Below are 18,045 nucleotides of genomic sequence, written 5' to 3'. Positions count from 1 at the left end.
ATAAAACCACAAAGGTAAAGCGGAGGTACATGTAACATCTATTAGGAAAAAAAAAAAAAGTTCATAACTTCTTCATAACAGGCAGGGTCTTGGAATAGTAGCTCTTAACTCCACTATAATGAAAAAAACTGCCTTCAGTAAACTTCTGAGGAGAATGGAAGTAAGTATTCACCAAGGATTTCAACTTCAAAAGCAGCTGCAATCTTAGCACTTCAGTGCCTTCTGCATATTAAAGACAATAATTTAGAATTTTGTGTCATTATTGTCTATTTCTGCAGCAAACAGCAAAAGCACCATGGTACCATAGTATTCTACAGTTACATATCCCCATAAGTTATACATTATTTGCTGTAAAATTCAGAGTTCTTTGGACAAAGTCTTCATCCATCCATCCATATATATATATATGCCCTTGCTCCATGGGGTATTATGCATTTGATTCCTTCTTTTTGAACAGAACAAAAGGCATGTTGTCTGTTTGAAACAGATCTTTATTTAAAAGATCATTAGATAAGATTCCAAAACCCAATAACACCTGCAGTATATGGGTTATACAACTACCCTAAGGATTTGGTAGTACAAAAAAATAACCAAGAGATTTCAGTCATGCAAGAACTATTAAGCAAAGTATTACTAAGACTTTCTCTATACCTGCTATAAAATAGGAAATCTCTAAATATATATATTTTTAGGAGGAGAAGGACTGTTATTTAACCATACGGGTTACTTATTTGAAACAACAAAATTATTTTTTGCATCCTAATAGAAGGCTTTACAATATTAGATTCTAGGAACTACTGCCTTTAAATACGTACAAACAATATGGTTTTGAAAAATACTTCGGAAGAACTGTATCATTCACTCCAGACAAAATGATTGCCAAGTCATATTGCTCTGAGACAACTTTCTTTAGAAAATAATGTATGATATAGTACACATTATTTTTTTCTACACATTTATTTTAGACCGTGAGTTAAATACTTATAGATGAAAAAATCTTAAATCCCAAAATATTAGATTACAAAAACCTGTTATGCAGCTTGGATTTTTAAATAGTGAATCAGGAAAAGCTGCAATAATGATGTCAAGATTGTATTTTAGGATGTCTCCAGTCTATCCTCAAAGTCAGATCCATTGACACACAAACCCAGCAGTTTTGCATTCACATTCCGTTAACACTTTGTTAAGCAGCTCAGACACTGCGTCTGGTCAGAGATCCTCAGGCTGCTAGCAGTCATTTGTGAAAGCAATGTGAAAACTATCTGAGAAGCCCCTTCTGTACACATCAAAGAAACACAGCCTGCAAAAGATTCCTACAATTCAACTTCAAGAGTAAAATATAAAATAGTTCTATACTAATATTACACTGTAACTAACTTCTGAGGCAAAACAGACAGGTACTTGACCCACTGGGAGCTCAAGCAGACAAATGCTACTCCTTGGTTTTTCAAGTCCAGGTATGTATAGTCCCATCTTTTCCTATTGTAAAAGGGGATGTGAGGATCTGGGCAAAAGCTGTGCACCCTCAGCTGCTTGGAAAAACCAAGCCTTAGTTGGGCAACGAACAGCTCCTGAAAGTTCTATGTTTCTTAATAGCTGATACCCCTCCAAAAGATCCTGAGTGGCTCCCATACCATTTCTCCACATTGCTACCTCAGAGGACCCATTCAGCCAGCCAAAGCTTGGCTTTTACTGAGGTACCACAACTCCACTTTCTTTGCTTCCTGGACAGCAAGGTACAAGTTCCAACTCTGTCATTATGTTGCAGACTTAGCAGGCTCTCTGCAACACTTGTTTTGTGACTCACTTCAGTCAGTACAATATTTTGGATGTGGGGAACATCACTGATCAGTCTGGAACCTTGGAGAACTTCAGAAGAACCTGCTTCAAGTATTACAGTGGTGGCTTGAATCTTCGATTTGATACCTCATAGTGCAAACTGATAACTAATCTTGGAGAAAAATGAATAAAGATCAAGATCAAATTATAATGTCTTCATTGTGTCTTAGTTAAGAGCAGGGTATGAGGCAAAATTAAATGTCTTTGAATCTACAAACTTGATATTTCATCCACTCTGTTCATACCACAGCCATTAAACTCTTACCTATACCACAGAACAAAGTTTAGACTTATAATAGAAAAAGCAGGAAACAGCAAATTTTATAAGATACTACAAGCAAGAATGAAGCTGAAGACTTACTTTATCACTACATTCAACCTTGAAAACAGTAATTATTATTTTTTATATTGTTTCTTTTAAGGAAAAACTAACAAGTATATGTTTCAATGATGATGAAAATATTCTTTTTCCTATGCTTTTATTGTATAGGGCATTTGTAAGATTATGAAGGATAACTATTCAAATATATTAAATCAAATTAAATCTATTACATTTCATTCTACATTAGTAATAACTGAGAGATTTTTGCAATTTTTCTGTATGACAATATCCAATATTTTAAGAGTATGATAAATAATTAAGCTGCAGAATAAATGGTATAATTATTCATCTATGAACATCATAAAAATATCAGCAATGGAATATGTAGGAAAAATATGCTCCTTTGTGGAGACAAAGAAAGACAGCAAATCTCCCAGGATTTGCCTTCAGAAAAGAAAATTGTCCATGTCAAGAGGTATTTCTTTAAGCCAGGGTACCAATCTGAGTTAATGGTCTTCAATATAACATTTTTAAACTTAAGCCAATTATGAGCTGCAAAAAAAAAAAAAAAAAGGCCAAAAAGAGCTATCTGATTTTACAAATCTTTACATATTGTGAAGACCTCCTCTGGCTTGAACTTCATTTAGCAAATGCAAATGCAAATCCAGCAGGCAATGCACAGCTAGGGCCAAGGCAGGTACCGAGCATCCCGCTGAAAAAATGCCTGAAATAGAAACCAAAATGCATAAGCCTGACTAGTTCTTTTTGCTGCCATCATCTAAACAGGAGGGCTAAAGAAAAGCTGTAATACCCCAGCAGTGAGGTTATCAGGGGGTAGCAACAGCTAGAAGAGGAGATTTCAAGAAAATAAAGAACCCCCAGACATCAAAACATCCCTTAACAGCTCTATATATCTGGCTTAATCATATGGGTTTAATGTGTTTTCAAACATTTTAATGCTTCTGTCCTTGATTTTAATCAATGACCGATAACCTGAAATGCCAGCATTGGCTTTCATATCTTTACTGACCATGTTACAATTATGGATATTTGTTCCTTATCTAGTTAGGAGTCTGGGCTGTCAGTCTGTCAGTCTGGATGACATTCCTCTGACAGCTCGCTGAACACTTCCATCAGAGGCTACAGAGCAACTGAATAAGCAACAACCTCCTGTCATACTTCAAGCTTTGCCTCCTCCTGTGACACACGGTAGCTGACTGTGTGTGGATTCACAGTGTGCTGAAAGGAAATTGGTTATTTTAAGCCATTTTCAGCCAGCCTGGCTAATCACTTAAATCTGCACTGAAAGAAACAAGTGCACAATCACAGGGTAAGTCCCACTCAAGTGTGGAGCACTAGATGAGGATGGAACAGTTTGTCATCATTTGATGTCTTCTGCAATCACCTTCAATACCTAAATCACCTCCAAAATGAAACATGAAAGGGTGCTTCTGTTTTTGAGAATTTTGACATTCTCTGTTAGATGACAACCACATTACATTATCCTATTATTTTTTAATGAGAGAAAAGTATCATGGCAACCTATTTCTTTTTGTCTTATTGTTCTGTGCTCCCCATAAAATAGTGATCTGAAGTTTCTTTCTTTTTTTCTTTTTTTTTCTTTTTTTTTTCTTTCCCTCACATATTGCTTGCAGTGAATTTTGGAACAAATTCTGTTCCACTTTGTCATTTCAGAGTAACAGCTAATTTAGAATTTTAGGTGTCCACAACGGGACTAGGGAACTTGTAAGTTTGTTGAAAAGAGCGATGTTTCTTAGCCTCTCAAAAGCATGCTGTGTCTCCAGTCTAATTCTATGACAGTTTCATTAAACAAATTAAGGGTATGAATCTACTAGAACCTTATTTAAGCAAAGCCCTGAAGTGCATTAAACATTTAAAACACGGAGACCAAATGTACTCAAATGCTTTGCTGTATTCAAGCCATGATGATTATTATAATAACTAGTCTGTTTTGTGTTCAAACAGAACACAGGTAGGTTTTCTAAAGCAATGTCTGTCTGATTTTTTGCCTCCTTGTCTGAGCATCCAGGTTTCAATTGATCTTGGACTATCCCTCTATTTTGACTGTTCTTGTGACCCCCAGTTCTTTCAGACTGTTTTCTCCCAGACTGGAACACGGCACCAGTGAGATCCCAACTGTTACGTACACACCACAAACACAGAGCCGGAAAATGTGGCATTTGATTCCTAACAGCTTGAAAATAATTTTTTCTATGCTGGGAGCTACTCTCCCCATCAGCTTCCAAGACTGTCTTTAACCCCTGAAACTGCCTGTTGTTATTATAAGATGTTCTAATTTTAATTCCTCTTTCAAATATTTCTCCCAAGTTTCTCATATAACTGGATTAATACTTTGACTTTTGACAGTGGCAGCACAGAAGCATTAATCAGCTTTTTTTTTCTTTATTTTTTTTTTTCCCTGAGCACTCATATATTAGGTAAACACTGCAAATTCTTTTACTGATTTAATAAATTGTTTTTCTTATTTAGTCGGTGACACACAAGACTCATCTGGGTTTGTTCTCACTAGCATACATTGTTACAGTCTCATTTATGTATCGTTTTCTTAAGTTATTACTCTTTTGTGGCAAGTTAGGAGTCAAGAACTTAAAATTAATCTACAATCAGGTTATATAAAATATCAGTTTTGAAGTTGCCATTTAATAGTTAGCTGATAGTTTTTCTTCCTTTCTTAAAACTAATCCCTAAAAAATTAAACTGGCCAACATATAAAATATTGTGACAGTTCTGTCTAGTGTATTATACAGAAAATTTGCAAGCATATATATGTTTGACATGTTGCATTAAGAAATTGTAGGATTCTTGGTAGGGTTTATGGACAACATCAATTTACTTGGTGTATGTTGGTGTGCTTTATAAAACAGGAAAAAACTACAATTTGTTGGAAATATTTTGAAATCTCAGTTTTGTACAATACATCATGCTTAGAAACTGGATTTATTTGCAAATGTATTGGTCCAATTAATCTCAAGTAGGAAAAAATCACAGTCAAGAAACAGCAATTGCAAAAAAGACACAATTATGTTATCATCTTGATGATTTTTCATAGTATATTTTCACACAAGTATGATTTTAGATTTAAATAAGATAACCATAATGCACAGTTACCTATAAACTAAATATACATTGTTTTCTTCTGCTGCATCAGTAAAATGAACTTCTCTTGAGTATGTATGGTCTTCTAGCTTTGTTCACATGTAGCTGCCGTTTCAGAATATAAGGATTTTTTCTTTTCATTATTTCCTTCTCTTGGCTTGAGTTCGCTAGATCAAAAACATCTTGCTGAAGTAACTGTAGGATGCAAGAAGAGACACAAGGTTATCAGCTCTTTTTTGGTAATGAAGATTAACAGTTCCTAGAAAGTTTTATAAAACTTTATTTTATTTTAACAGCTGCCATTAATAAAAATCTTTACTATAATAGCTGTGGGGTTTTTTTGGTTGTGTTTTTTTGTTTGCTTTTTTGTTTATTTGGTTTTGGTTTTTTTTTGTTTGCTTTTTTTTTTTTTTCGGTTTGTGTATGTGTGGTGTTACTGTTGGTTGGTTGGTGGTTGGTTTTGGTGTTTTGTTGTTGTTTTTTGGTTTTGTTTGGTTTGGCTGGGTTTGGTTTGGTTCAGTTTGGTTTGGTTTGAAGTCAAGACACAAACCTAGTATCGGGTTAAAGATGAGCTAGATCTTATGGGAGTGATATCTAAATTCCACTGAAACAAACAAGATCAGTGTTTTTGACCAGAAAGAAAAGCTGATGTCCTTCTTGTACTAAACTCAAATTGACTGAAAACTTCCTAATGATTTACAATCTGTAATCACTCATTTAGGCTAAACATGTCCTAAAACACGCACTGCTTGCTGGTTTTAGCTTTTGAGCAATATTTTTATCTGCAACTTCCTACAAACAGAAAAATCAAAATGTGTAATAAACAAATAAAAAATGAAATAAAGCACAAGAAAGTCAAAAGTCTGTCCATCAAAATTTCTTATATAACTGTGTTTTGAGTTTTACTTGAAGCTAATAAAGTGTTTTGTTCAGGTCTCTTCTCTCTTTATCTGTTAAAATTTCATCCATTCTCTCACCATGTTTTTCCATGGTCAAGTACAGTCCTACTGTCTGGCTGAAAGGCAATAAACTGAAAACTCACCCCAGTATTTCCCTAAGCAATCAAACTCTGTTACTCACTTAATTGCTTAATAAATGAGTGCTCATCTAAATTCTATGGAAATGAATGGAAAGACTTTCATGGTTTCAACAGACTTTGGATTTAATCCTGGATGAACAAGATCACAAGAACTTTTTTCATTACATTAATTGTTTATTTCAAGCGTTCTACAATGCTTCTCCCTCTGGCTCTATCCCTTCTTCTTTTATTGTGTCATATAATCCTCTGCACTGCGTAAGTGTGTTCCTAAGCTGAGAGAGAAATACTTTTTTTTACTTTCACGTACAGTACTGTTAGTAGTGATGATTCCCAGCCACCACAAGATGCAATGCAACCGTAAGGCAAGGAACTGTGGTTAAGTCAGGTGGGCTATTGCATATGGTCAGTTCTATGGTAGCTCCTTTTCAGCAGTAAATGTACTGATGAAGAGAGTCCTCATAAAACTGGTTCTCAAAGATTTTGCACTCTTTCAAATGGACCATCCCAGCTAATGTGAAGCATTAAGAATAAGCCTGCAAATACAGAGCTGCAATTCAGCAAACAAAAGAGGATCAAGATTCAGCCAGACTGTATATGAATCTGTGATAGCCGAAGAAATCATATTTACTGGAAAGTGGGTAGTGACACTGACATATCTCTTTTCACTATGCAAAGCAGCTTTTAGTGTAATATATAACAACACAAGTGGATTGTGCCCAGTAAGCCTTTGTGTGATCATGTCACTAAGATAAATATCACAAGCGGACTATAAACAATCACTATTTAAGAGGATCAATCCTCATACAATCAGAATGTCAACTTCCAGGGTCCTCTTTGGGTGTGGGGAAGTGAAAAGCAGGAGTTCCCTCGCTACTGATTTCCTAGCAATTATAAGAAACCCAGAGTACCTCGTCAAATTACATGTACGCATGGGCATATGTCCATACATTTTGAATCCAGTTTGCCTTAGGGTTTCAAAAGGGTTTTCAGAAACATTGCCTACATTTAGTTACGCCTCAATAAATCTGCAGTAACTTCACACCTGTCAAGTAGATATTAATTTTATGTTCTGGCATAGAGCTGACTTTCATGTGTTTATTTGGTTCCTTGGAATGGCTACTAAGAGTGTAGAAAGTATGTAGTTAAGAATAGTTCTCATTTATCTATGGGTTGTCATAAAAAATGGACAGCTCATCAGAAACCATGTCAATTCATACTTTTCTATACTCTTCTTCTTTCACTAAGAGGCATATTAGAGGTATTAGAGAATACAAAAAGGGGAAGAAAAGCTCAGACAATGTGACAGAGGCCACATGGATATAGATTTTAAAACATCATTACAAACAGACCCTGAGAGTTTAATAACAGTTGAAACAAGCATTTGTGACTGTTTGTTTTACCTCCCAATGCTGAAAGGCTCTGCTGTGGCAAACTTTTTGGAGTTGATACACTGTGAGCATTGCTTCCAAGCTGAAGCCATCCAGAGCAGCAGGAAACTGTCTTCCTGAAACGAGGTCCTCTTCATCTACCTCTACTGCTTCTCCCACTTGGTTGTTCATGTTGTTGACAAGAGTGCAGATATTTAGCAGGGTCATTTTCCAGTAAGGAAGTTTTGCTCTGTTAATCTGAAAATACAAACACCCACTTTTTATCATGTTGCATACTTTTTTGTTTGTTTTTAGTAATAATGTGTGACATTCAAATATTTTGGTAGGAACGTTTGTGTGTTTGAAGTACTTTTCATCTACTAAACTTTTAGACACTAATTACGGAGTGCTGAAATTAGGCCAACTCATTTATTAAAAGCACCAAGTCTACTTCCCCACTGCTTTACCTCCCAGGTAGATGAACATGATGAAAAACTAAACTGCTACCAAACCAGAATGGTAGCATTTCATAGTCATTCTGCACAGGTGCAAACAAAAACACAGATGGAAATGAATATAATATAAATTCACAGGTGTAAATCAGGACAATGAGTCAAACCCACTGGATAAATTCCCATTACTGGAATCCAAGGTGGATGCCTGTGGTTAACTAGACGCTCCTCCCCAGTTCAGAACGAATACCAGTCATTTCAAAATTCCCTGAGAAAAGGAATGGAGTCCCTGCTTCAGGGCAAGCTGTCTGATGAGGTTGGGACTGAAGTTATGGAATCTGTAAGTCCCAGGAGTTTTGTATGCTGGAGAGTCGTGAGCCTGGGAGATGTGAATCAAAGGTCTACAGGCTCAGATGAAGATGGAGCAAAGATGAAACAGAGCTGTGCAAACAATGTATTCCTGATTTGGTAACTGGAGTGAAAAACTCAGACTAACTCTGTTTAGGTGGTCCATAATGTTACGTAAAGACAGAAACACAAAAATTTCACCAAGGTTTGTCTCAAATTCTGCTTTTTCCAGTATCTTGCATTCTTAAGGAGCTATTTAACTTTTAAACCCTCTTAAAAATGATGAGAAAAATAATTTTTACTTTTCTACTGGTACTGTTCTTTCCAAGCAGTTGTGCCAGTAGTTTTCTTTAGTTTCGATTATCAGTAGAAAAAAGTAAGTCAAAAGCCTAAGTGCTAACTCATTCACTACTTTTCATGTCTTTGCAACATTCTTGGTTCTCCCATTATTAATTATTTCTTTCAAATCGTATTCCTTTTAGCAGTGAGTATAGAAATAAGTTTTCTTAAACTAGAACTGGTGAAATAGCAATCTCCAGTCAAAAGTCTAATAGCAAATTCCTATTTATTACTGGCAAGGGTTTCCTTGCTGTGCAGATTAGGATTACACTTTACCTATGAACTGAAATGTATTTACTTCTTTTCCCGGATGTACAAAGTTAAATAGAGGTATTACATTGACACAGACATTGTCTTTTACATACTGACAGCATTAAGATTGTGGATACAGTGCTTAGCTGAACATTATTAGTAATCACATAATATGTTATTTCTTTAAAGTACCTTCCTAAGAAAGAGGCTTTGTATGTAAGATATATGCATATTGACCATACTTCACTATTTTTAAGGGAAAATAAAGAAAATGCAGAGGAGTGAGGAAGAAACAAGAAACGCAGTTGTCACTATCACCATTAGTTACAAAAAAATCAGTTTTCGGCATAGTCACTGCTCCAATATATATCTGATATGTGTGCTTTCCAAAATTTGAATTATTTACCCTTTTAATAAAACCACTATGTGCTCTCAGATTTCTGATGGGGCTCAGAAAAAAAAAAAAGAAAAAAAAAAGAGTGTTTTATTTGGGACCAAGAAGAAAACAAATCTCAAATCTTATTCAGAAGCTTGAAACTGGTTCTGCATTGTTTACTTTGAGTTCATCTGTTGCCCCATCTAGGTGCCCTAATTAGTGTGTTGAATTATTTTAAAAGATGTGACAGGTTCAAAACAAAAATTAACCTCTTTGCAGAATGTCTAATGTAATTAACAGAAGTTAAACTAGCAAAAAGAGCAAGAGTCCACTGCAATGTCAAAATCTTCTGTTTTGAAATATTTATGAAATATAAAAATATGAAGCTTTCCATGACAAATAGGAAGGTTTTTCCAGTACACTTCTTTGTCCTAGCTGTATGAAAGAAATATGAGCTAGCACTACAATAGCTAAATTGCAATAAAAAGTAAAATACAGGGGCAATGCTACATGAGCAAGTGAAAGTTCAGAGTTTGAAAATACATAGATAAATAAATTGCAGTGGATGGGAACAGAGCAGAAGAGGAAAGGGTAGGAAAATTTATGTCTTCTTGCATAATTTATAAAATCTTTTTGATCTAAAGTCACTACTTTATGTTAGCCTGATGCATGTCTATGTTTAAAGGAACTTACCTCTGTATACTAGTAAAGCACTTAAGTGTCGTTAAGTGAAATTGGTCTTATCTGCTGCTTATGAGGTTAGGGGAAAAAATTTTGCATTACTGTCTGCAAGCATACATTGTTTGTTAAGGGAGTCTAATTCCCATTAATACCACACAAATATCACCTCAGACTATTTTCATTTGGGTACACCTGCTTCTGACTGACACTGCTGTCAGCTCACAGAATGAGACTATAAAGCATTAAGAACTTCAGTCAAGAGTGAAGTATTTTTTTTAATTGGATATGGAGGTCTCCAGGTCACTGAACAGAGAAGTCACTGCTTTTCTGCTCCACTATTACAGCAAGCATTACAATCAGACAGATTTGTTGTATAAGGCATGGGAAGTCTCTGAATCAGTCCTCCTAAAGGAATATGTGAAAATACAGTTTAACATGACCACAGCCCAAATGTCCAGGTACATCTCAAATGTGTGATATTTTTTTCCACACAGATTTAAGCAATGCCAACTACAGTTGCTAAAGACATGCCTTGGAGAACACCTACACAAGAGATCAAGGAACCCATATCTGCCAAGATGGAACTAATTTTTTTAAGATTAACTTGAAAAATACCTGGGAATGATCTGAAGGAAGAAAAGAGACTTCAGTATGAGTCAGAACTTAAAAGTTATCAATGCTGAAGTGAATATTATGTATGCATTTTCATTGTTGAATATGCTACTGAAATCAGACTCAGATATATGGCTTCCCATAGCTCATATATAATGAAAAATAATTTTAAATCATCTAAGACACTGAAATGAGTCTGAGAATATTTACTTCTTTGACAACAGGTTTGTCCTATGAAAAATTAGAGAATCCCAAATTATAACTTACATTATATCTTTTTCTTTCCATTTCTGGTTGAATAACCCGGCTAGTTTGTTTAAGATACTTCTTATATTGTCATACACACCTCTCAAATGTTTGATTTTTTTTTTTTTGAGAAAAAGTAAGTTCAGTTCTCTGATTTTTGTATTCTTTACCTAGTGAAAGGAGATGAAAACCAAATTCATAACCAAGTAAAACTCAAGGAAATGTAGGATTTCAACAGTTCCTTTTCAGAACTGTAATTGAGTTTTATTAAGAATGTAACCATAGAAAAAATAAAAATACTCTCTGTCTTTAAGCATATATTGTATTGAGTTCTGTTGCAGTGGAAGATCTTCCATGTTGTATGCTAATGTCTGGAAATGTAATAAATTTTCATGTGATGACTGAGTAAGGAAGTCAGCAACTCATAGGCAGCAGTAAACTCATCTGCCTTAGACAAGGAAGCAAAACTGGGCCAGTACAGTCAGCAACAGGAATCCTACAACAGTAAGAAGCTCAGGGGGCCCAAGACTTCAGAAAATTAATGTCACTGGGGATCCCAAGGTATATTCTAGTGGTTATGTATTCTTAAAAACAAACAAACAAACAAACAAACAAACAAAAATAAAAAACCAACAAAAAAACAAACCAAAACAAACAGAAATAAACAACTAAAAACCTTCTTTCTTTCTTTCTTTCTCTTTCTTTCTTTCTTTCTTTCTTTCTTTCTTTCTTTCTTTCTTTCTTTCTTTCTTTCTTTCTTTCTTTCTTTCTTTCTTTTCTTTTCACTTACATCACCTCAGTATTGTTTGAGTTCAGAACATTTTTCCTGCAAATGGTGGTTTCAGGCAAGCATTTGGGAAGCTGGGAATAGAGCTATCTATTTGAGACAAAAGAGAGACAACAGATGGCTGTCCACATGTTTGTGACACATCAAGTCGTGTTTCCTTACCAGATCTTCCAAATGGCTCTTTGGATTTTATCTTAGAGAAAAGACAGATAAATCATTTTAGGGACTTATTTAATCCCTCTATCTTCTTTGAGATGTAACAGCAGAAAAGGGTGATAAACTCTATTAAATGTTCAAGACAGGTCATAATAATCATGGATATAATTCTTTAAAGATGGAGAGTGATTCAGCATACAAATGACTCTAAAAAGCAGTTTGAAAAGGGCCAGTAGACACTGGACAGCAGTCTGTGAAGTCAAAAGCATATGGTAACTCTTTCTATAATACTGAATAAACTACTGAATGTTGCCAAAAGTGTGTGGTTAACCCCTAACTGTAGTCTTGATAATATACTTTGAAAGTGTCTACTTACAAAGGTTTTTTTCTGTCAAAAACTAGAACTACAAGTGATAATCTGCTTTGTTGCATTTTTAGATCTCAGCTTTCATAAACATATTTTTCTTTCTTTTTTTTTTCTTTCTCTCCCCCCCCTCTCCATCTTAATGCTGTTTAAATTGTCTGAATTTCCCTTGCTGCTTGTTACTAAGTCAGTGTCAAAGACAGTTAATGCAGTTTAACAGTAATTGCACTCAACTGGAACCAGATCTCAGGCACAATACAAGAGAGTTATTACACATATCATCCTCAAATTTGTCTCTCATACCAGAACCATACTTCTGTTCTAATGAGGGTTAAAAGCTAGCAGAGGACAACAGAAAAAAAATAAAAAGAATTTGTCATTTCAGTGACGAATGGAACAGCCTCTTGTAGAAGCATTTGTGCACACTTTTTAGCAATTCCACTATGCCTTACTTTGATGTCAAGAGACAATATATATTGAACTGATTAATTTAGATGGTGATTGAAGGCAGCATAATGTAGAATTAAAGCAATGTTTCCGCCATGTATCTACTGCTTCTGTCAACTTCGGGTGTCACTTGATTTATGGTAGATACCATAAGGAAATGGAATAGCAAACTACATGATGTAAAACAACATATAAGAGTATTATGGCAAACATCATTACTGATGCGCTGTATTTGTGCATTTTTAGTTACCTGACATTGTTCTCTGTGCTGAGGGGGAGTAAAAGATGGAAGTGGAAGTTAGATTCACAGTTCCACTAAAGTCAGTAACAGAAATACCAATAGCTGCAGGGTTTCCTCACAGGGCATACTATGCTTTGCTACACAGGGAAAGAACTATTTTTGTCAGCCTCCTACATTTAAATCTGTCTCAGGAAAATAATATCTATTAAATCTCTCTGTACCTTAGAGAAGCAAGTGACAAACAGGTTTATTTGGTAGCTAAGGTTAATTACCATGCCAGTAAAGAACATGGGAACCTAAGAACTGCCAAACCAGATCAAAACAATGTATTTTCTGGCCTCATTTCTTATTTTAATCCATTCAAAGGATCCTGTGAAAAAGCTCACATAGAAGCAAATACAGTAAATACGAAAGTCTTCTAAGCAGGTTTTGTCCTTATACTTCAACTAGTCATTGGCTTATGAAATTCTTTTTGGGGGAGAAATTTTCATTTCATTAATTTAAGCAATACTTTAACTTCATTAGAATGAAGAATTAAAATATTCAGCCTTAAGCCCATGATGTTTGTTCTTTTCCTGAAGAAATATTAGACGTATGTATTTCTTAGATCATTTGTGGGAAATTACAGTGGTGAGAAAGTGTCTATCGGCCTGTTCAATGCATATGTGCAACCCTTTCTGCTTCACTTTGTCAGTTTGAGATTGGAACAGGACTTTTGTCTATTTGTATTAAATAACAAGTACAGTACTGACAGTCTGGCAACTTGTCAAGGAAATGCCATTTATCAGATTAATATTTTCACAGTGATATCCCCATGCTACTGTACTAATGCTGTGATTAAATTCCTAAACCAAAATCAGCATACATATTAACACGTTCTGTTTTATGACTGTCTTAATTTTTATGCATATAGGAAAAGTTCTGCATAAAAATAGCACTTATGGGTTTGACTCGAGGTTAATTTAGCTTTCAGCATGCATAATCCTATTGGAAACACATTTCCTCATATAAATTTACATATCTGTACATAACACAGTTTTGACAGTTTAATGAAAGTACCAGTGTTACAAGTGAGGAACACGTTTAGTGTGTCACATCAACACCTTTAAATTTCCTTTGAACTGGAGAAAATCTTTTACCAAAGTAATGTATAACAGTGAACTTTTCAGTCCAGACCATAGGTGATTACTTCATACAAAGACTTCTGGTATTATAATGAGAATTCATTTGCTCCCTACCTGTCAGCTGAAAGAGGAAAAATAATTACCTTTGATGTGTACATATTGGTCAATAAATCTGCTTCTAATGCTTTCATTTCCTCTTCTGAATCTAGGAATAAACCAGAAACACATGGTTATTATTCCATCATAAATCGTGGACATTTCAATTCAGCATACAGAATTTAGATATATCAATGAGTTTTGAAAAACAAACAAAAAACACAGTCAAGTGATCTAGAGGGACTGTGAGGAGTCTTTGGGTAACAGCAACATTATGTTAAAGTGGATGCTAACTACCTTTTTAAAGCATGATCAAGATTATAGAAGTGAATGAAATGATTTATTAATCTCAGTTCACTGGCAGTCAGGTCCACTAATCTTCAGCCCTTTCAGTAAGAAAAACTGCTGCAATATTTTTCATTCAAAATCAGTATGACTTTCATAATCACTATTTGTCACCCCTGCTTACTTTATAAGAAGGTTTTGGATATTTATTTCAAATCATATTTATTTAAGTAGTAGCTTAGTATTTAGGTGCATAGCAGTTATGATTACCTGAGAATATTTAGTCTTGGCTCTTCTTTGTTAAATTAAGAATATTTTTATTGGTACGAGGGAATTGCGTTTGACCAGAGTTTATGATACAAGCTCTTGAAAAAGCATATACCAAAATAAAGTATTCTGACTGAAAGTCTTAGAAGTTTCTTTGCTAATTTAATTGACCTTTAATAGCTCAGCAGACTTGCAAGACCCGTGATTTGGTGAATAGGGTTAAAATTGCCATATAAAGACAAAATAGCCACAAACTTTTCTGCTTTGTGAGGTACAGAATGAATCACAAGGAAAATCTGGTTTCTTGAAAACATAGTAGCAATCATAGGTCAAAGATAAAAAGATATAAAGAGAAATCTGTTAAGTCTTCTGGAAAAATGGAGTTCCACGAAGCTTTTAGTTTTCCTGGAATATCAGCAGTCCAAAGCCAAACAACATGCTTGCTTGTATTTAAAAACAAACTAAACCAAAATCTATTCCACATTCATATCTCACTTTCATTAAAATGACTGATGCTGTTGGCATTTAACCTACCATGGAATGTGTGGATAGATTCTGCCTATGCCTTCATTTCAGGGATCATCACTATCTTGTGTTGCTACCTTTCACAGAACATGAGACAGCAAGGGGCCTTTTATACAAATATCTGCTAATCTGTCATAGATTTCTGCTAGCACAGGAAGCCAACCATTATAATGCTCTTAAAAATAAATTATGTTTAATCTTAATAACAAGATCTCACCACCACTGTCCATCTGCTTTGGGGAATTCTTCCAAACTATCAACAGTCATTCCCCTCCTTTTAATTTCAGGCTTGATTTATTTCTAATTACAAATTTATTAACGGTTTGTATATAACTTTCTTCACCATAAATGATATTATTCTATTTCCAATATTTACCTAACTCATATTTTTTGAGAGCAATCACCGACCACCCTTTACAGCTAAAATCTTAAATGTGTGTGTTTACATGGTGATTTTCAAACGTAATGCCACTGTGCCATTTGGACATAAACCATTGCCCTGGAAATCCCATAAATACTTCAGTGAAAGAGCTATTAGACTCGTCTGTTCTCCTGTCTTGTAATAGCCTTGTACTCCCCAATTCTGGTATGAGAGTGGCTCTCCTCTGTGCCTGATGGGATCTCAGCACAGCAGAGTACAGTACAGTTCAGATCAGAAGCCTAAGTACTCAACTACCTTAACACCTACCATTAGCTACAGGAAGTAGCTCTCTTACACATTTTTTATTTTGTTTGTCCTTCATGGTCAAAAAACCTTAATATCTCATAAAAACAGCTGAGGTCTGATAATATGACCAAGTCCTTTGTCTCCTCAGACATTTCCAAGACCTGGGCTCCTGCTAAAAGAAGCTTTTAATAGGAACTTCTGTAATAGCCTAAGGTATTGCATTTTGTGCTGTTGTGCTGCTTCCCATTTCTATTACTCAAGTCATCACAAACTTCTGAATGTTATGCCGACCTTCCTCTGTAGTGATGCTCCTGTTCACCTTTGTGTTACCAGCACACTACATTAATTCATTCTTGCTTTTTGCATTGAAGTTGTACTTGAAAATATTGAATAAAACTGGTTTGTAGATCAGTTTTACAGCAAGTCACTAGCAACTTCTCTTCAACCTAATGCCTTTCAGCACTGCTGGTTATCTTAATTGCTTTCCAGTTAGCCAAAGTTCTGCTGACAGCACAAAGTCACCTCAGCTGTATTTCCAGTAATGACAGGAGCAACTCCTGTGAATGAGTGAGCAGCACACCTGTGACAGCATCCTGATTTGTGGTGTCCTGGGTCATACCATCTGAGGACAATGAAAGGACTTGTGCCTGGTTAGCACCTGTTTTTTATATTCTATGGAGAACGGAAGATAGCTTCCACACCATTGAGGGTGGAAGATAGCTGCAAACGTGGAAGATAGGTAGATATTATTTAACATTTTGATGGACAAAAAAAAGTCTGAGAGACATTATATAGAATATAATAATACATAATATACAGAATCATTATGTTTAAACTGTGATAAAATGCAGGTATTACGCGTGTTATGTTTTTCTTCTGCAGGGAAGCTTTCATCTAAAGTGAGAAATATGAATTCGGAGTCCTCCTGAACACCGAAGCTGTAAAGTGAAGCTACTTGTAAATTTATTCTTTAAGTTTTGTGGAGTTAAAAGCTAAAGTAATTTGCAAGTTAGTTAAGATCGGATTTTGAAGCCTATTCTGCTTCCATGTCTGTATGCATACACCTGTTTAATTGCCACCATACCCATTTTGGGTCATAAATCAGAGCATAACGACACATACTTAGCTGTGTCATTTTCCAAAGATACAGGCAATCCATTTTAATATATGGTCCTCTTTTTTAGGTTTCTAAGGCAATTATTCTTGGAGTAGAAATGCACTTACATTAACCTTCCTATTGTGTGATCTGCATCTGATTCAGTATCTTTTATCATATTTTCAGATCAGTTGCTAGCAATTTTTTCCCCAGAATGCTAAAATGGAATTTCTGTCACTAAGAGGTGACTAAAGTGCATATCTATTGATGTTGATTTGGATTATGGCACCTATACATATAAATTGCAGAATAATTTCCGTGATAGTTTGGAAATGCATACATAGTATTCAATAAATCACAAACAAAGTGGCATAATCAAGCAGATGGTCTACATTGATGTGTATTTCCAATTACTAGTCTACACTAACTCCTGTGGTATGGATGCTGTGAAAAGAAATGGTTTATATAGAGGGAGAAAGTTACGGGAGCGACAAAAAATGATGCTGGACAGAGCCCGTTATCAGGGCCAGCTCCTTGGCGCCCGAAGGGTATAGCCGCGGTAGCCCGAAGCGACTTCACTTTTCTTTTGGTCCCTCTCAAAGCTCTGGGAGCAGCTTAGTGCCTATCGGTCGGAGAGCCTCCGGGGGGACGGCGGCGAGCGCCAAGCCTGCGTTGTGGGGTGCGCCCGGGAGGAGGGGAGTGCGGAGCGCCCGCGGGGACTTACCTGAGCCGAGGCTGCAGGAGGCCAAGGCCAGCAGCACCACGCACACCAGCTGGGCTCTCATCCTTGCTGTGCCGCCCTCTAGAAAGTAAAGTCCATAAATCCTGGGGAGAGATGGAGAGAGAGAGAGACAGACACACAGACAGAGCCCCGCCGCTTCGCGTCGCTCCGCGCCTTCAGCACACGCGCTGGCGGACGGCTGCAGGCACCGGACGGGGAACCCGGACCCTTCCCCAACTATATAAGCCGCGGGGTGAT

The 18,045-nt window shown here is 35.9% G+C and overlaps 1 protein-coding gene across 1 annotated transcript; it reads right to left on the bottom strand.

Annotated features, from left to right (window-relative positions):
• Positions 1 to 5,014: 5,014 nt before the first annotated feature.
• NTS (neurotensin) lies at positions 5,015 to 18,045 on the bottom strand. The gene is made up of 4 exons (XM_065829224.2): positions 17,791 to 18,045; positions 14,274 to 14,335; positions 7,739 to 7,963; positions 5,015 to 5,494 (listed from the first exon to the last, which is right to left on the bottom strand). The coding sequence occupies exons 1-4, from the start codon at positions 17,849 to 17,851 to the stop codon at positions 5,348 to 5,350; spliced, it is 495 nt and encodes a 164-aa protein (XP_065685296.1). The 5' UTR covers positions 17,852 to 18,045; the 3' UTR covers positions 5,015 to 5,347.

This window comes from Patagioenas fasciata, chromosome 1 (genome assembly GCF_037038585.1).
Source record: "Patagioenas fasciata isolate bPatFas1 chromosome 1, bPatFas1.hap1, whole genome shotgun sequence".
NCBI lineage: Eukaryota > Metazoa > Chordata > Aves > Columbiformes > Columbidae > Patagioenas > Patagioenas fasciata.
The sequence above is the reverse complement of the archived record's forward strand: the minus strand, read 5'-3'. Positions and strand labels throughout refer to the sequence as shown.

Coding starts and splice junctions, on each gene's coding strand:
- NTS (XM_065829224.2), bottom strand. CDS start 17,851: ATGAGAGCCCAGCTGGTGTGCGTGGTGCTGCTGGCCTTGGCCTCCTGC. Junction 14,336..17,790: donor CTCCTGCAGCCTCGGCTCAG/GTAAGTCCCCGC, acceptor GTTTATTCCTAG/ATTCAGAAGAGGAAATGAAA. Junction 5,495..7,738: donor GAGCCTTTCAGCATTGGGAG/GTAAAACAAACA, acceptor TGCATCCTACAG/TTACTTCAGCAAGATGTTTT.